We start from the raw sequence: 15,081 nt of genomic DNA on the forward strand, positions 1-15,081 counted from the left end.
CTTCTGCAAATCCAGACGGCTGCTGAGGAGCCACCTGTGACTTCCCAGGGGCTGCAGGCACAACGTCTCCTCTCATCAGGTTTCTCTACCTGCTTTCAGAGGCTTCAGATGAGAGGAATGTAAGTTAAACCATCACATCCAGCTTCCGCACAGCAGTTGGGGATTTATTAATTTTTTAATTAAAATATAGATACGTAAATCAGGCTACATAGGAACTTGGGATGAAAAGAGACCTTCTGGGACTTTGCAGTCGCTCTCTTCGTGTTCCAGCCGCCTCTTCACCATGGTTAATGTCTCCATCCCTCTACTCAGAGAATGCACAACATGTGCTGGGCATTTTCTTTGTGCCTTTCTCAGGAACAGCGAGACAGAGGATTTGGTGATATAGCCTGTGAGGCAGCTCGTTGGCCTGTCACTGTAGCCCTTCGTTTCAACCTGTATGGCTTCATTTCAAGCTGGAAAATACTGAGAACAGGACAAACACATGGAGACTGTGCCCATCTCCCATGAAGTTCAAGCGAACCAGCACTAGCTGTGTGCTCTGAGCCCATCATGGCAAGGTATCTGGCTTGATTGACACTGTGCAGCTCCATCCATGGATCAGGTAGTTCAGGGAAGAGGAATCCTCCTTTCCAAATGTGTCTGGCACAAAAAAACCCCAGCACAGCAGCCTCATGTCACCACAAAACCCCTTAGCAGTTTGTTGGCTTAGCCAGGTGTCACCGGTACCTGTGAAACAGGGATGGCAAAATCTCTGGTGGGTGCTTTGTCTGCAAAATCAGTTGCTCTTGTAAGATGCTATAAGAGCCTTAGAATGACCAATCACTATAAAAAAATGAGCAATAAAAAGGGCTAGTAGCTGCTTATCTGCTTTATCAGGACATTCTTTATGCTGTGATGGCTGAGCCAGGCAGAGTGAACATTATAGTTTATTTTAACCCCAGGGTAAATTATTACTGAGTGTCATTCTCCTTGGCGTGCTCTTTTAATACTGATAATGCTAATAGCTTGAGCAAATAAGCTGGAAGTTCCTCTGGTTCACTCTTTGGGAAAAGGTCGTTCACCTCGCACTGTAAAATGGACCCACTAAAGAGGTGTGTGGGTTTTTTTTCAGGGGCTGGAGTGAACCTCACCTGTTGGACTGGCCTTCACCCATGACTCAGGGGTAGAATGAATCACAGCTTGTGGCACATGAGAGGAGGAGGACAGGCAGCCTTCTTGCCGTAGTAAGGCAGTAGTAAGACACTGGCGGGTGCCCGGAGGAGACGTCTTCAGACAGCAGGGCTTAAAGAAGCAATGTAGCTTCGTCTCTGCTGGGAACAGCGTGTTTCTGGTGAGTTAGCGGAGGTTAACGGGCATTCCTGCTGCGCTAACTGCTGGGTTAATTTATAGCTATCTGTAAAGAAAGGCTTATTTGTTTATTTCAGTTAGAAAGCTTGGATCCTTAGAAATTTTAAGTGAAGGAACTTGTTTAAGGAGAGATGGAATGACAAGGGAGAAGCAGGTTGGGATAACCCCTGCATTTAAAGAGTCTGAAGAAGTCAAAGGAAAATATTTCATATAACTCAGTTTTGCTCTTTAACTTTTGACTTTACAAGGATTAAAAAAGAGTACAGACTGCCTTCTTGCGTTAGTATTTTAAATATTAAACATTTTTCTCGTGTCCCTTAATTGAACTTAGTCCTTAATGTACCTTTATAAACTAACCCATCTGTTTGTATCTCCATGATGTGCCATTGTATACCCTGTATGAATCCCAAAGACAGGGCATCCCACTTTTATAATATATTTAGAATAACTGATGCATTTTAACACAATCAGTTAAGATAAGATAACCACCAGAGAGAGAGACTGAATGATGAGTCTATTTTACAAAGACTGGGACATTGTAAGTGCATTGCTCTGTATTATACGGCGAGAAGAGTGTCCAGAGGGACTTTATCATCTTAACAGCAGCTGGGTTTGATGGTCTTTCCAGAGGTTCTTTTTTTTCCCCGTCTTTACTTATATCAATATAGTATCTCCAGACCTCAAGTGCATTGACGCTCAGCTCTGCCTTGTGCCCATGGTGGGTCTCATATCTCCAGAGACCTCCATCATGAGGAAGGATTTTACCATTTAAATGCTGGGATCAATATGTCGAGCAAAAAGCAGGCACTTGCTATTTTTCTGCACTTTCTTGAGATTTCATAGAATGCCACCAAAGTCCACAGATCCTGTTTCGAGCAACAGGATTTGGGATAGCACTGGTAAGTGACTCTTTGTTCCTGAATTATGCACAGGATATAAATTTCACAGCTTTTGATGTGAAAATCCCGTTTGAAAAAAAAATAAAATAAAAAAGACATTACAAAATTGTTCAGGTATAAATATAAACTCAAAATAAGATGGATAAAATGTTTCCTTGAGAAGTGCGGGCTTCTTTGTTCCTTGTACCGCCTTCCATACAAGCATAAAATGCATGAACTTTCTCTTATTTGAGCTTCCCACGTTGTAACCAAGCTGGGAAGCGACCTCAGAAGGATCTTGGGTGTCTTCGGAGGGCTGGGAGACCAAAGTCCACAGCTTAGAGTTGGCTAAGGTTCAGATTTAAGGCCTCATCCCCATCCAACAGCATCCTGAGAGCAACGGAGAAGAGAACACCCGTGTTCTCTCGGCACATTTGGTGGAGCAGTGTCACCTGCACCAGGACATGGGCAGCGGGGAAGAGTCAGGGAAGCTGCAGGAGACGACATTAAAAGTGCAGGTTGGAAGATCCAAACTCTCCAGAAAGTGTCCGGCCCAATTGTGGGACTCACTGGTTCCTTACTGGGAAAACTGGTGGTGCAGTTTTGGTGAGTTTGATGTAGATGTAAAAAATCTTTAAAATAATGGCAGTTTCCCTTAAAAGTTTTTACCTAAATTTCCTGTTAACACAAGATAAATACCCATTCTGCTACTGTGTCATACCTGAGAAGTTCCAGCCTCCAGGATGTGGGGGAGATTTGTGGATGCTGAAGGCTGTATGAAGTAGCAAGGTACTTCTAGCAGCTTTCTAACATCCCCGCTGTGCGTGGTGGCTTTAGTGTGGACACCAGGAGGTGGCCCACAAGTTATGAAACACCTTAGGAGAAAATCAGCAACATGCACGTCAAATATTCCTCTTCGAGAAAATGATTAGACAGAAGCCTCGCACAGCAAGATTTAACACATTCAAAGAGCACTTCTTATTAGGGTGTAGCAGACTTGTAACTTTATTTCATTGGCACCAAGACTTTATTTCCTCCTTTGTGAGGAATGATCCATGTGGATAAGCTGAAGCTTACCTGGACGTTAAGGTAATTGCCATATGTAGCTGCAGGGAGCAGCTTTACTTTTATTTTCTGAAACGCAGAATCAAAGTGGACCATGTATTTCAGAGTTCTGTCATCAAAGAATTGCTGATGGGTGGATTTCTGGCAGCGGGGAGCAAGCCTGCATGCCTGGTTGGCTATAAAATGTGAACTTTGAATTGTGAAGACATTGAGAAAGGGGGGGGAAATAGTAACAATCATTAGGTCTATAACCGATAGCACAAATGCTTCCCCGAGGAGTCAGCGGCGTTGTTGACATGCCTGGCACGGTGGAACGTGCTTGTGAGCGATTTCCAGGTAACAGTTTCAGACAGGGCCAGGCCACGCTGCAAAGGCAGGTAAAAATTAAGAGTATCAGTTGTATAAGTCTAAATCTTTGTGTAATAGTTAGTGACGTGTGGTGCCATCGTGTCTGAGGGACACATGGGTGCTGTGGTGTCACTCACCTGCGAGTGAGGGACGGATCAGATGAGGCCAGTGAGCAGAAGCTGGAGAATCGAGTTGGCTAAGCAGCCATAAAAGCTGGATTGATGCCACTGACAAATGAGGGACTAAAGGTCAAGGAGGAGCTTTCTGCTTCCCTGAGGGATGGGAGATACCTTTGCCTCCATGGCAAACTGTCTTTTCCTCCTCTTGGAGCTGAGCCCTCCACTTCCTCATCTGCACACCCATATCCTGCCATTCGTGGCCTGGCAGCAGAGAATCACTGTCCACAAAATCGGAATTCTCTGAGGATCCTGGCAGGGGAGCAGCGAGGTTGGTTGAGGAGGGGCTGGTGCTCAGCAGCACCTGGTCACCAAGGCAAGGGCTTCAACCCCAGGGAGCAGACCCTGTACCAGGCCCACTCTGCTGTCACCCTGATGGTGACAGAAGAAAACAGCAGCCACTGCCGAAGGGGGACATCAGGTCCCCTCTCTGAATGTAGAGCTGGAGCAGGGAAGGGAATCGGTGTGAGCACAGGGTCGTTCCAAAGATCGTAACTTCTGCCTTTGCTTTTGTGTCCTGCTGTAGACACCAGGGAAACATGCTGGCCTGCTCTCTCCAGTCCCTCTGAGTAACAGCTTGTATAACTTCAGGGCTCCCCCTGATAAAACCAGTGGCACCGTGCAGTGGGAGCTCGCAGAGGACACTGCGAGGTTGCCCCTCACCTCTCACCTCTCTCTCTCTTTCCCAGGCATCCAGGCACTGAAGAACTCTGTGATCCATCCCAGCTGCACGTGCAAACATGAAGTTCTTGTGGATAATCCCATTTTTCCTGCTGCAAGGTAGAGTCTTGGCTGAGAGGATAGTAGCGTGGGTGGAGTAGGTCACACGTGACTGCGCCTCTTCACGGGCTCTCGCCCACACCAGGCACAGTGGGTTTGACACAAGATGTTGTCTGCAGGGCAGGTTCACGGGAGGTGGATGTCTCCAGCATTGTTGTGTGATCTTATTGACACCTCACTGGCTGAGGGCAGACACATACAGGTAGCATTATGGCAAAGGCATACTTTAAATACCTGAATTTTCTGGCAGTATGGTTTCTTCCTCTCCATGGGCCCGTTTTCCTCAGTACACGCCAGCAGCAGCCTGACTCAACTGTGAGGGAAGTTGTACCCACAGCACTGTTGCAAACTCTTAAACACCCAGAAAGACACTTGACGTGTGGAGATTTGATTTTTTTCCCCAATATCAACATCTGTTTGGTCTTTCTGCATCTCTGCTATGCAGAAGGATGTTCCAGCAGACACTTGAAGGCTAGGCAGCCAAACTGGAAAGACCTGAGCCCCAAACCTCTGGTTCCGCAGAAAAAGAGACACTGGAAACTGCTCCTGGTTCACCTAGCTGGAGCAGGACATCCAGGTGTCTGTTCCCAGAGGGAAAGCAGAAACTAGCAATGAGGAGAAGCCTGACCAGAGGCAGTTTGCCTCTTGAACGCCTTTTGCCCCATGCAGATTTCCCAGTTCCAGAACTGGGTGTCATCCTTATCTACACTCCGTGTGTGTATACGTCCAGTGCTCAGGGGATGGCCACACTCGTAATGCTGTTTCTTTGCAGACACTGACGCTTTTCTGATGAAAAATGCTAAATTCAAGCTGTGTTTACAAGCCAGCCCAACAAATGAGAGTTTATCACTGGAGGACTGTAATCCAGAGTCAGATTTCCAGGACTGGTCTTGGCAAGGCGATTCTTTGATGAATCACGGCACGCAGAGCTGCCTCGCTGTGCTGGAGGCTGACAGAGTGCAGACAATTCTCTGTGGTGGCACCATCTACACAAGCTGGAACTGCTCAGATTCGCTGCTCTCTCCTCTGGGCAGCAGCCAGGGCTACCTGGTGGCCAACAGAAAAGAAGTCGCTATTGGTAATGTGAGAAGCCTCAAGGCCCAGTGGCAGGATGCTGCAGACAGGAGCGTGTGTGAGGGGAAAGCAGGTGAGTGCTGCACACATGGGAACCGGTGGTACATACACACACACACACATACACACACATGCTGCTGGGGAATGCCGAGAGGCACAGGCAGCATCCTGGGGTCTTTCTAGCCCTGGCGTCTGGAAGTGGAAGCCAGAAACGCTCTCCACTTCTCAGTGCATGAGATAAGGCTGTTCCCTCACAGCTGTGTTCTGCCTGCCTGGAGAGACATGCTGGGCAAACTGGGAGCTAAGGGCAAGGCCATTTCTAGCCAGAAGCAGTGCAGAACAACTGTTTCAATTTTCTGAGGGGACACCTTCTCACTCTCCACAATTGCCTGAAGGGAGGTTGGGGCCAGGGGGATCAGGCTCTGCTGCCAAGGAACAAGCAACAGGATGAGAGGAAATGGCCTCAAGTTGCACCAGCGGAGGTTGAGGTTGGATCTTGGGAACAACTTCTTCCCCAAAGGGCTGTTGGGCATTGGAACAGGCTGCCCAGGGCAGTGGTGAAGTCACCATTCCTGGAGGGGTTGAACAGATGTGGAGATGAGGTTCTCAGGGACATGGGGTAGTGCCAGGGGTGGGTTAACGGTTGGACTCTATGATCTTGAGGGTCTTTTCCAACCAAAATGATTCTGTGCTTCTATGATTCCTGCTGTTTTCCTCCACAGCCAAGACAGAGTACGACAGGTACTTCTTTGCTGCCCTTGCCAGCACACATGTGTATGACCACACAGCAGGCAATGCAACCCTTGTGCTGGGCATCGATCAAGGAGAGCTGGAGCAGCTGCTCTGGTTCTTCCGCACAGAAGACCGTAAGTCCCATTGACATTCCTGGCTTCAGAGTTGAAGTAGAGATACGCAGTCCTTGGCTGTTAACGTTAACAGAGATGCCTGAGGGAATTACCTGAGGAGGTGATTTACCCTGCGGTCTCACCTCCAGAAGCAGCAGGTGATGGGTGAAGATGAGCATGAGGCTTTGCTGAGATAGTGTCTCCTCCCAGAGCGGGTTCAGCCTCTTTCCAGGCACAACCTGGCAAGAGAGCAAAGGTCTGGGATAACCGCTGATTTTGGCAGGGTAGAGGGAGCAGATCAATCTGACCAGGTCAGTGCCCCAGGGATCAACTTCAAAGCCACAAAAACCAAGGACGGAGCATCCGCTGCCATCTCTGCTGCACACCCCAGCTGGTGTTTGAGAGCAAAATCTGCCTGAGTGCAGCAGCGGCCAGAGGCTGCAGAGCGGAGAGGCTCTTCCAGTGGTGCCCATGGTGGGACACTGCAGCTCTTGGTTTCAGGCAAGGTTGAAAAGCCCTGTGTGGCAGATATGGTCACTGTGAGTGATACAGAGCCTGAGGTTATCCCCAAAAATATGACCTGGGTGCTTGGGGTGCTGAGCTACACACCAGCACTTCTACCCTCATCCTGCAGCCAGGCTGTGACACCCTGAGCTTGGGGGTCTCTGCGGGTCACACTGCTAACGCTGCTGCTCTGCTCTCCCCCAGCATCAACGTGGAATTACTCCATCCTTGCGCTTTCCTTTGTGGCCATGATTTTGGGTCTTCTCCTCCTGACCATTAACGTTATGCGAAACAGGTGAGTCAGGGAAATTTGGGGGCCTTTTGGTGTGTGGTGGTGTGCAGACACCCTCCCCAGGCAGACACGTGGGTTGGGCAGGACAGCTGAGACTTGGGGAAGGAGCAAACACTGAGTGATGGGGAGAAAAGCAAAGACAAACTCTGAAAGAAGGTTGTAGCATGGAAAGTGTTGGTCTCTTCTCCCATGTAACAAGCAATAGAATGAGAGGAAACAGCTTCAGGTTGCACCAGGGGAGGTTTAGATTGGTTCTTGCAAACAATTTCTTCCCCAAAGGGCTGTCAGGCATTGGCCGTGCCGCCGCACAAGAGCCATGCAGCTGAGGAGCAACTCACTGTCTTCTACAGCAAGAAAACTTACGCCTGGGTCAGAGCTTTCAGCTTAAAATGAGAGAAGACGAGCTAATGTTATAAGTCTGCCGTGCTCTCACTTCAACAATGGCTTTCTGGGTGTTATTGCCGCGTGCTGGGCAATGTTCTCCAAGCATAAACCCCGCGGCTGTGTGTACTCAGGCACTTAGACCACTTCCATGATACGGTGCAGCTGGCAGGGTTTGTTCTGGGGGCTGAGAGGGGAATAGATGGATGTAACCGTCACCGGCGTCCACACCTGCCCCAGATGCGGGCTGCTCTCTCTGCTTCACTCTGCGTCTCCTTTTCATTCCTTCCCTGCAGGAAAAGGAAAATCCACAGCCAAAGCCCCCAGCAAGCAGAGCTGGATGCCAAGCAAGCCCTGATGCCTGTACAGGAATACAGCCCAGCCAAACCGCAGAAACCGGAGCCCTCAGATCAGAAATCAGGAGATGTGATGGTCCAGTGGAAGGACGGGACCGTCACGTCTCTGTACACTGAGACATCCGAGGATGCCATATAACAGCAGCTGATGTCAAACCATTCAGGCCCTGTGGAACATATTAGAATGTCTGAAGTCATAGTGATGGAAGTTTAAAAATGCAGTTTAGCCTGGAGAAAGAGAGAAAACGAAAGCAGCAGAGCCGTACCAGCAGCAGCGGCTCTGGGCTCAAGGCAAACCCATGCCTGACCTGTTCCAGCTCCTGATCTTCACCCACTGCTCCTGGCAGTTCCATACTTCTCTCCCACCCCAGCTTCTCCCTCTCCCTCGGATTCCACAAATGGGTGGGAATTGAGCTGAGATGAGAGGTGTGATGGGGGGACACCTTTCCTTTGGTCAGCCAGGGAACGCGCCGTCCCTCCCACCAGGAAAACAGCCACAGTGAAGCGGAGACACTTTTGTTGTTTTCAGAAATCACCTTTATTAAAATACTTCCCAAAGTGGTTGATTGAAATCCCCTATTTTGAATTTCTCTCTCTATCCGTAAGGTCATATATATATATGTATATATGTACAAATATACATGTGGATATTTTACTCTGCAGAATAGCTGCAACTCTGGCGAGAAGCAGAACTTTTAACCCAATAAAGCAAATAAAACCAAATGCGCAGCCCTTGGCCCTGGCTTGGGCACAGTGGAAGCCTGGTCTGCCTTAGGGTTCGCTTCACACCCTTCATCAGGCGCACGTAGAAGCCATAAAATAATTTAAGACATTTTCAGAAATATGTCAGTCTTTTAAATAAAGGCTTTTCAGAGTGTGTCTTCAGTGAAGCATCTCTCCTTGCAAAGCCTTTGAAAAGGAACATTATAGTGTGATTAAAAAAGCCAGCTATTTTGGTATGATTGATTTCAATGTGTGGGAATCAGTTTCAGGACACCTGAGGCCTTTAGTCTGATTAAACAATATCTGCACCTTTCTCTTTCGGATTAATAAAAAAAAAAATTCCTTCTACTTATTGCTCGGTCAGGGGACCCGTCAGATGAATGAGACGGGTGCCTCTGTGCTTGATTAATGATTAATTAATTCCCTCTTCCTGGGCTCACATCGCTGTGTGCCAGGCGCCCAGGCTGGGTGGGTGGCCCTGGGGACAACCCTTGCCCTCCTGGCCATGCCCGCGACTCCGGGAGCTGCCAGGATCTGCACGGAAAGCCACACTGGTCCCCAGTGCCGGTGGCAGGACAGGGCACAAACAGCTCAGCCAAGGGGGACTAGAGCCAGGGCAGGGGCAAGCAGAGTGATGCCACAGCTGATTTCAGACTCTGAGCACCCCATCTGCTCCCAAAATTGTTGCAGAGACAGGGACCACCATCCTGCAGCAGCTGCTGTGGTGCCCATGGGTCTGTCACGGCTGGTCTCAGCCCTCGCAGGGGGACAGGGGTCTCTCATCACCCCCTCCACACCTCACAGGGACGCGTCCTAAAATATCTTGAAGCCTTTCAGCAAGGTGAGCGTGGGAGCTTTCCTCTTGCTCTGAGCCCGCGAGGACTTGACGGTGACCAGCTTGGCCTGGGCCACTGAGGGAATCTCCTTGTAGTTGACGGTGGAGAGGGTGTTGAAGGTGCAGCTGGCCAGCCCGTGGCGGGCAGGCAGGGCCACGGGCGTGGCCACTGGTGTGGCCACCAGTGGGCAGGGACGCTCCTCGGTGATGAAGAGCGGCCGGATGGGCTGGCTGCCCTCCGCCTGCCGCCGCACCTCCCGCACCGCTTCATGGAACACGTGCTGGACCCCCACGAAGTCCTGGCATGCAGACACCTCGTAGAAAAGGCACCCGAACCTCCTCGCCAGGGACATCCCTTCGGCTGCAGGCACCTGCCTGGAGAGAGTGGGGGGGATGGGTGCTGCATCCCTTGGGGTGCTGCAACCACCTGAAAAGGGGAGTGAGGGGTGCAGGAAGGAGCAATGGTCCCACACCTGCATGCTGGTGAGCACCAGGGCAACATCCACTTGTCCTTCCTCCTTGGACAAGCAGGGGACACAGCTCTGAAAGAGTTTTTTGCCTTTTTGGAAATCCCAGAGCAATGAGCTGCGCAAATCCCTGGGGAATTGTGCAACGTCCTGTGCTGGGGATGTGTGCCGGGGACGTGGGGGGCTGGATGCCATGGCATCATGTGGGGAGGAGGTGGGGCAGGTCCTTTCATAGGGAGGGGGAAGGTTCCGTGCTGGGAGCAAGGCGGGCTCAGCAACACACCTGACTCAAGGACCCCTGGTACCAACACTCAGTACAGCCCTAGAGTGGCACAAAAGGCCAGCAAAACACATCAGGGACATTGAGTCCTGGCAGCAGGGACAGGGGGTGACAGGGCTGCAGGGACAAGGTGCATTCAGGGGGGAGTAGGGAGCTGGAGTCAGCTCAAGCCCTGCCCGAGGATGGTGACACTGCCTTAATATGCAACCAAAAAACATCCCACTGAAAATACCAATGGGCTGAAAACAAACACATCAACCCCTGGGCAGGAGAGCAGGAACCTCGGAGGTGTGGGTGGACGTGGTGAATACTGACAGGAGTGGAAAAACAGTCACAGAATCATTTTGGTTGGAAGAGAACCTCAAGGTCACTGAGTCCAACTGTTACCCCACTCCTGGCACTGCCTCACGTCCCTGAGAACCTCATCTCCGTGTCTGTTCAACCCCTCCAGGGATGGTGACTCCACCACTGCCCTGGGCAGCCTGTTCCAATGCCCGACAGCCCTTTGGGGAAGAAATTGTTCTCCAAATCCAACCTCAACCTCCCCTGGCGCAACTTGAGGCCGTTTGCTCTGGTCCTGGCGCTTGTTCCTGGGGAGCAGAGCCCGACCCCCCCTGGCTCCAAGCTCCTTTCAGGCAGTTCAGAGATCAGAAGGTCTCCCCTCAGCTCCTGTTCTCCAGGCTGAACCCCCCAGGTCCCTCAGCTGCTCCCATCACACTTCTGCCCCAGCCCCTTCCCCAGCTCCGTTCCCTTCTCTGAACTCTAGTAACTGCAAAAAGAAAATGACATTTACGTTTTGTATCCCAGCTGGAGGGATGGGGGGTGATCTGTGAGCTCTGGCCCCACACCCGGTACCTGTACTGCTCCATGTCCAGCTTGTTGCCCAGCAGCAGCACGGGGCTGCGGCACTGGCAGCCCCTCATGTGCTGGGCAAGGATCTCCAGGTAGCGCTGACAGCCCTCGAAACTTTCCCGATTGTCGATGCTGTAGACAACGAGGAAGGCACTGGCCCAGTGCAGGTACCGCTCGCAGTTCCCGGGGCCGTCCTGGGAACGAGAGGAGCAGCTGAGCCCCGGTCCAGCCACATCACACCAGGTGTTTGGTGTCCCTGGTGCCTCACCTGGTCAGCAGTGTCCATCACCTTCAGCAGGACGGGCTGCTGGTCCACCAGCTCCTCCGAGGCGTAGGTGTCCTCTGCAAGGAGAAGGGTGGTTGGGAGGATGGGCTGAGGTGTCCCAGCTTCTCCAAAGCCAAGCTGAAGGCATGGGACACCGTGGAAAAATCTCATCCATGATGATGAGCATCCTCCACCTCGCTCATTCCTGACACAATGTTACTTTGGGGGGCTGGGGGTGGGCAAGCCTGGCTGGCAGCAGTTATTTCATAGAATCACAGAATAGTTTGGGTTGAAGGGACCTTCCACACTCCCCCAGTGCCACCCCTGCCATGAGCAGGGACATCTTCACCAGCTCAGGTTGCTCAGAGTCCCATCCAGCCTGGCCTGGGATGTCTCCAGGGATGGGGCATCCACCACTTATCTCCTGAACCGCCCCAAGCGGTTATCTCAGTGCCATGATCCAGTGAGATAAAGTGAGTGGGGGCTCGACACTGGGGCTGTTTCCTAATCAATCAGGCAAAAGGAGCACCCTCTGCTTTGGGAAGGAGCCATTCCCCTGGCAGAAAGGTTCTTTCTCTCAGCGAGCCCTAACAGATGTGTTTCGGAAAGGTTTTGACGAGGGAAGATGAAAAAACATTCCCAGAAAAGATTGGAGGAGGAAAGGATTTATCCTTCTTTCCTAAGAGCTGTTGAGTTAAGAGGGGCCAAAGTCGGTTTCTGGACAAGGTCCATATCTCCCTAATGTCCCCGATAAATCATTTATGATCCCTCCCCGTGCCCTGGAGCCGGGCCTAGGAAAACAGTTATTAATTACTCAAACCAGTGGAAAAAAAATGCCCAGAACCGCTTATTGCAAAGCGCAGACCCAGGGCTCTGCAACCCCCACTCGCTCCCACAGCCCGACACCCCGAGAGCCAGCAGGAGGCATGAGATGCTCCCCAAGGAACCCCCAAAAATTCAGCATTCAGGTTCTTTGGGGCGATGCGAGGAGCTGACATTCCCCCATGGGACATGCCCACGGGGAGAGCACTGCTTTCGCCTCTGTTTTTACAGGCGGCTTGGGTCAAATCCAGCCCTTCCGTTGTTTTTCATGTAATTTGGAGTGTTGGTTTTTTTTCTGCTTAAATGCCATATTCGTGGGAAACGCGGACGATGGGAAGGATGCTCCATGGGAGCTCATGGGGGTGAATTCGGGGGAAAAAAATGTGGAAAAAGCATCTTACCCAAGTTGGGATCATATTCGCTTATGAACCTCTTGGTTAGAAACTTCACAGTCAGGGCTGTGAGAGGTGAAAGAGGCGGGTGAGGTGAGTGTCGCCCCCCAGCACAAGCCCCCAGCACCACCCCCCATTCCCCTGCCACCCCCATGGTGGCAAGTGACCCGTCTCACCTGACTTTCCGGCCCCCTGGCACCCCAGGATGGCCACGTTGCACTCGGCGAGGGGGGTCTGCGGGGGCCGCTCGCCGCCGGCTCGGGGTTTGCCGAACATCGAGGACATCCTCTGTCCTACGGGAGAGACTGGGGGGGACATAGGGAGGTTGTCATGCCGGATTGGGCCTCTCTTGCTGCCTGAGTGGGGACATGGACACCTTCTTGTCACCCAGCTCACAGGGTCCCCCGGCTTCTGGGAAGGGGGGACATGTTCTCCATCACCATCCCACATCAGCAAGGATACACCCCTCAGGCCAGCACCTCCCCAAAGCAAAAACAGGGAACCCCCCATCCCTCCACATCCCAGAAAGATAAGAGAAACGCAACCTCCCACCTCAAAACCCCTTGACAGAGGGGACACGGACCTTGCTGAGGCCCCCAGGCCCCCGTGGCTGCCGATGGATGAAGCAGGCGGGGGTGAGCGTGACTCCCCCCTGCTCAGTTCCTGGCCAGACTCCTTGTAAGGAAAGCTGCCGTGCCGTGCAGGACACACTGCCCACCCTGAGGACGGTGCCCCCAACACAGCACACACTGGCCCCCTGAAATCCCAGGGACCCCCAGCCTCAAAACCCCCCATACCTGTGCTCGGCGACCGCCTTGCCGTGTCCCAGCCCCTCGCTGAGCCCCCCGCGAGCAAACCCCGGTCCCACTGCCCCTGCTGAGGCCGGCGCACTCATCGCACCTCCCGTGGGCAGCGCAGCCACCCCCCTGCCCACCCGGCACCTTCGGATGCATTTAAGCACAGACACCTTCTGCTGCAGGCAAAGGTTTTGCAGTGGTCGGGGGAAACCCCTTTTTCCCCCCAAAAGGCACGATTCAGAGTGGGGATAGGGGAGCAGGGGGAGCACTCACCGCCGCTGCCTGCACCCAGCCATCAGCCAGCACCCAGCGGGCTGGGAGCCCGAGGAGGTGGCGGAGGCTGAAGTCAGGGTTGTCATGGCAATCACAGCCGTTTGGGATGGGGCTCAGCGCCCAGGACCGAAGGATCCAGCCCCTGGGCCGGCCCCCAGGGGTGCTGAGGGGGGAGACAGACTCGGGGCTGGGGGGGCAAAGGCTCCTCCGGGCCACATGGGGCGGCTGCGCTGCTGGGATTATTGCCCGTTAGTGCAGCAAGGATATTTTTAAACCCTCCCAAAATAGTCTGGGAGTGTGGAAGTCCCTGCAAGCCCCAGGGATGGGGAGGATGAGGAGGACGGAGGGGATGGGGATTGCTCCTCTGTGGGACACAGAGCCCCCCAAAGGACCCCCCAGCTCCCTTTGGACACAGATCAAGGGTGCTTAAAAGCAACCACACCTAAATGTGCTATTTTAAGTCGGACACCTATCAGGATCAATGACAGCAAAACAACTGCAAAGCTTTCACCTTCTCCCCTAAAATAAGATTTTTTTGGGGGGGAACACAACCCCAGGGCAATGGCTTTGTCATCACACGGTGCCCCAGGAGCTCCCAGCTGCTGGGATGAGGGGGTAGGGAGGGAGGAGAAAATAGACCTTTGGCTAGGTGTATTAAATTATGAATCATTATGCTGCTTGGCTTATATCAGGCATTTAAAATAAAGACCAGCTGCAGGTGGTGATGGAGGGAACCCCATGGTGCAGAGGAAATGGGATTTCTAGCCAGAAAAACCTGTGAGCAGCACAGAAGTGAGCAAAGTGCTACAAATAACACTTTTAGTCACCATCAGCTTCTCCATGAGTTCTGGAGGGGTGTCTCTGCCCACGGCTGGGCGTTATGGGGAACATGGTGAGCCCTGTGGCTGGAAGAGACATTTTCAGAGGGAAAAGGTTTGCTGCACATCATTTTTCTTGATGCAGGATCCCCAAATGAAGGGCAGGGAGTGCGAAACCTGTTACCTCTGGGGCATCCCAGGGTAAGCCATGATAGAACTGGGCATCTCACGACATGAAAGCCCTTGAGGTGCTGGAGCGAGTTCAGAGAGGGAATGGAGCTGAGGAAGGGGCTGGAGCACAAGTGTGATGGGAGCGGCTGAGGGACCTGGGGGGTTCAGCTGGAGAACAGGAGCTGAGGGGAGACCTTCTGATCTCTGAACTGCCTGAAAGGAGCTTGGAGCCAGGGGGGTCGGGCTCTGCTCCCAGGAACAAGCACCAGGAGCAGAGGAAACGGCCTCAAGTTGCACCAGGGGAGGTTGAGGTTGGATTTGGGGAACAATTTCTTCC

At 52.2% G+C, this 15,081-nt stretch overlaps 2 protein-coding genes across 8 annotated transcripts; one reads left to right on the forward strand and one right to left on the reverse strand.

The window, feature by feature from the left end:
• The first annotated feature begins 1,198 nt into the window (after positions 1 to 1,198).
• Positions 1,199 to 8,621, forward strand: SLC51B (SLC51 subunit beta). Of its 5 annotated transcripts, none has more exons than XM_065847437.2 (6): positions 1,199 to 1,333; positions 4,507 to 4,597; positions 5,370 to 5,744; positions 6,394 to 6,537; positions 7,225 to 7,315; positions 7,990 to 8,621. In XM_065847437.2, exons 2-6 carry the CDS (start codon positions 4,558 to 4,560, stop codon positions 8,186 to 8,188), a joined length of 849 nt encoding a protein of 282 aa, XP_065703509.1. In that variant the 5' UTR covers positions 1,199 to 1,333; positions 4,507 to 4,557; the 3' UTR covers positions 8,189 to 8,621. The 5 variants fall into 5 exon arrangements, with proteins under 5 accessions (XP_065703509.1, XP_071670074.1, XP_071670072.1 ...); XM_071813973.1 differs by lacking the exon at positions 1,199 to 1,333 and adding an exon at positions 2,162 to 2,249; XM_071813971.1 differs by lacking the exon at positions 1,199 to 1,333 and adding an exon at positions 3,546 to 3,629.
• A 260-nt stretch (positions 8,622 to 8,881) lies between these two features.
• On the reverse strand, positions 8,882 to 13,945 carry RASL12 (RAS like family 12). 3 transcript variants are annotated; one of them, XM_071813970.1, is made up of 7 exons: positions 13,756 to 13,945; positions 12,862 to 12,990; positions 12,695 to 12,751; positions 11,475 to 11,548; positions 11,210 to 11,400; positions 10,081 to 10,149; positions 8,882 to 9,982 (listed from the first exon to the last, which is right to left on the reverse strand). In XM_071813970.1, exons 2-7 carry the CDS (start codon positions 12,968 to 12,970, stop codon positions 9,586 to 9,588), a joined length of 897 nt encoding a protein of 298 aa, XP_071670071.1. In that variant the 5' UTR covers positions 12,971 to 12,990; positions 13,756 to 13,945; the 3' UTR covers positions 8,882 to 9,585. The 3 variants fall into 3 exon arrangements, with proteins under 3 accessions (XP_071670071.1, XP_065703508.1, XP_065703506.2); XM_065847436.2 differs by lacking the exon at positions 10,081 to 10,149 and having other exon boundaries at positions 13,756 to 13,938; XM_065847434.2 differs by lacking the exon at positions 13,756 to 13,945 and having other exon boundaries at positions 12,862 to 13,314.
• Positions 13,946 to 15,081: the final 1,136 nt, after the last annotated feature.

The sequence above is a fragment of the Patagioenas fasciata genome, chromosome 12, assembly GCF_037038585.1.
Source record: "Patagioenas fasciata isolate bPatFas1 chromosome 12, bPatFas1.hap1, whole genome shotgun sequence".
Taxonomy (NCBI): Eukaryota; Metazoa; Chordata; class Aves; order Columbiformes; family Columbidae; genus Patagioenas; species Patagioenas fasciata.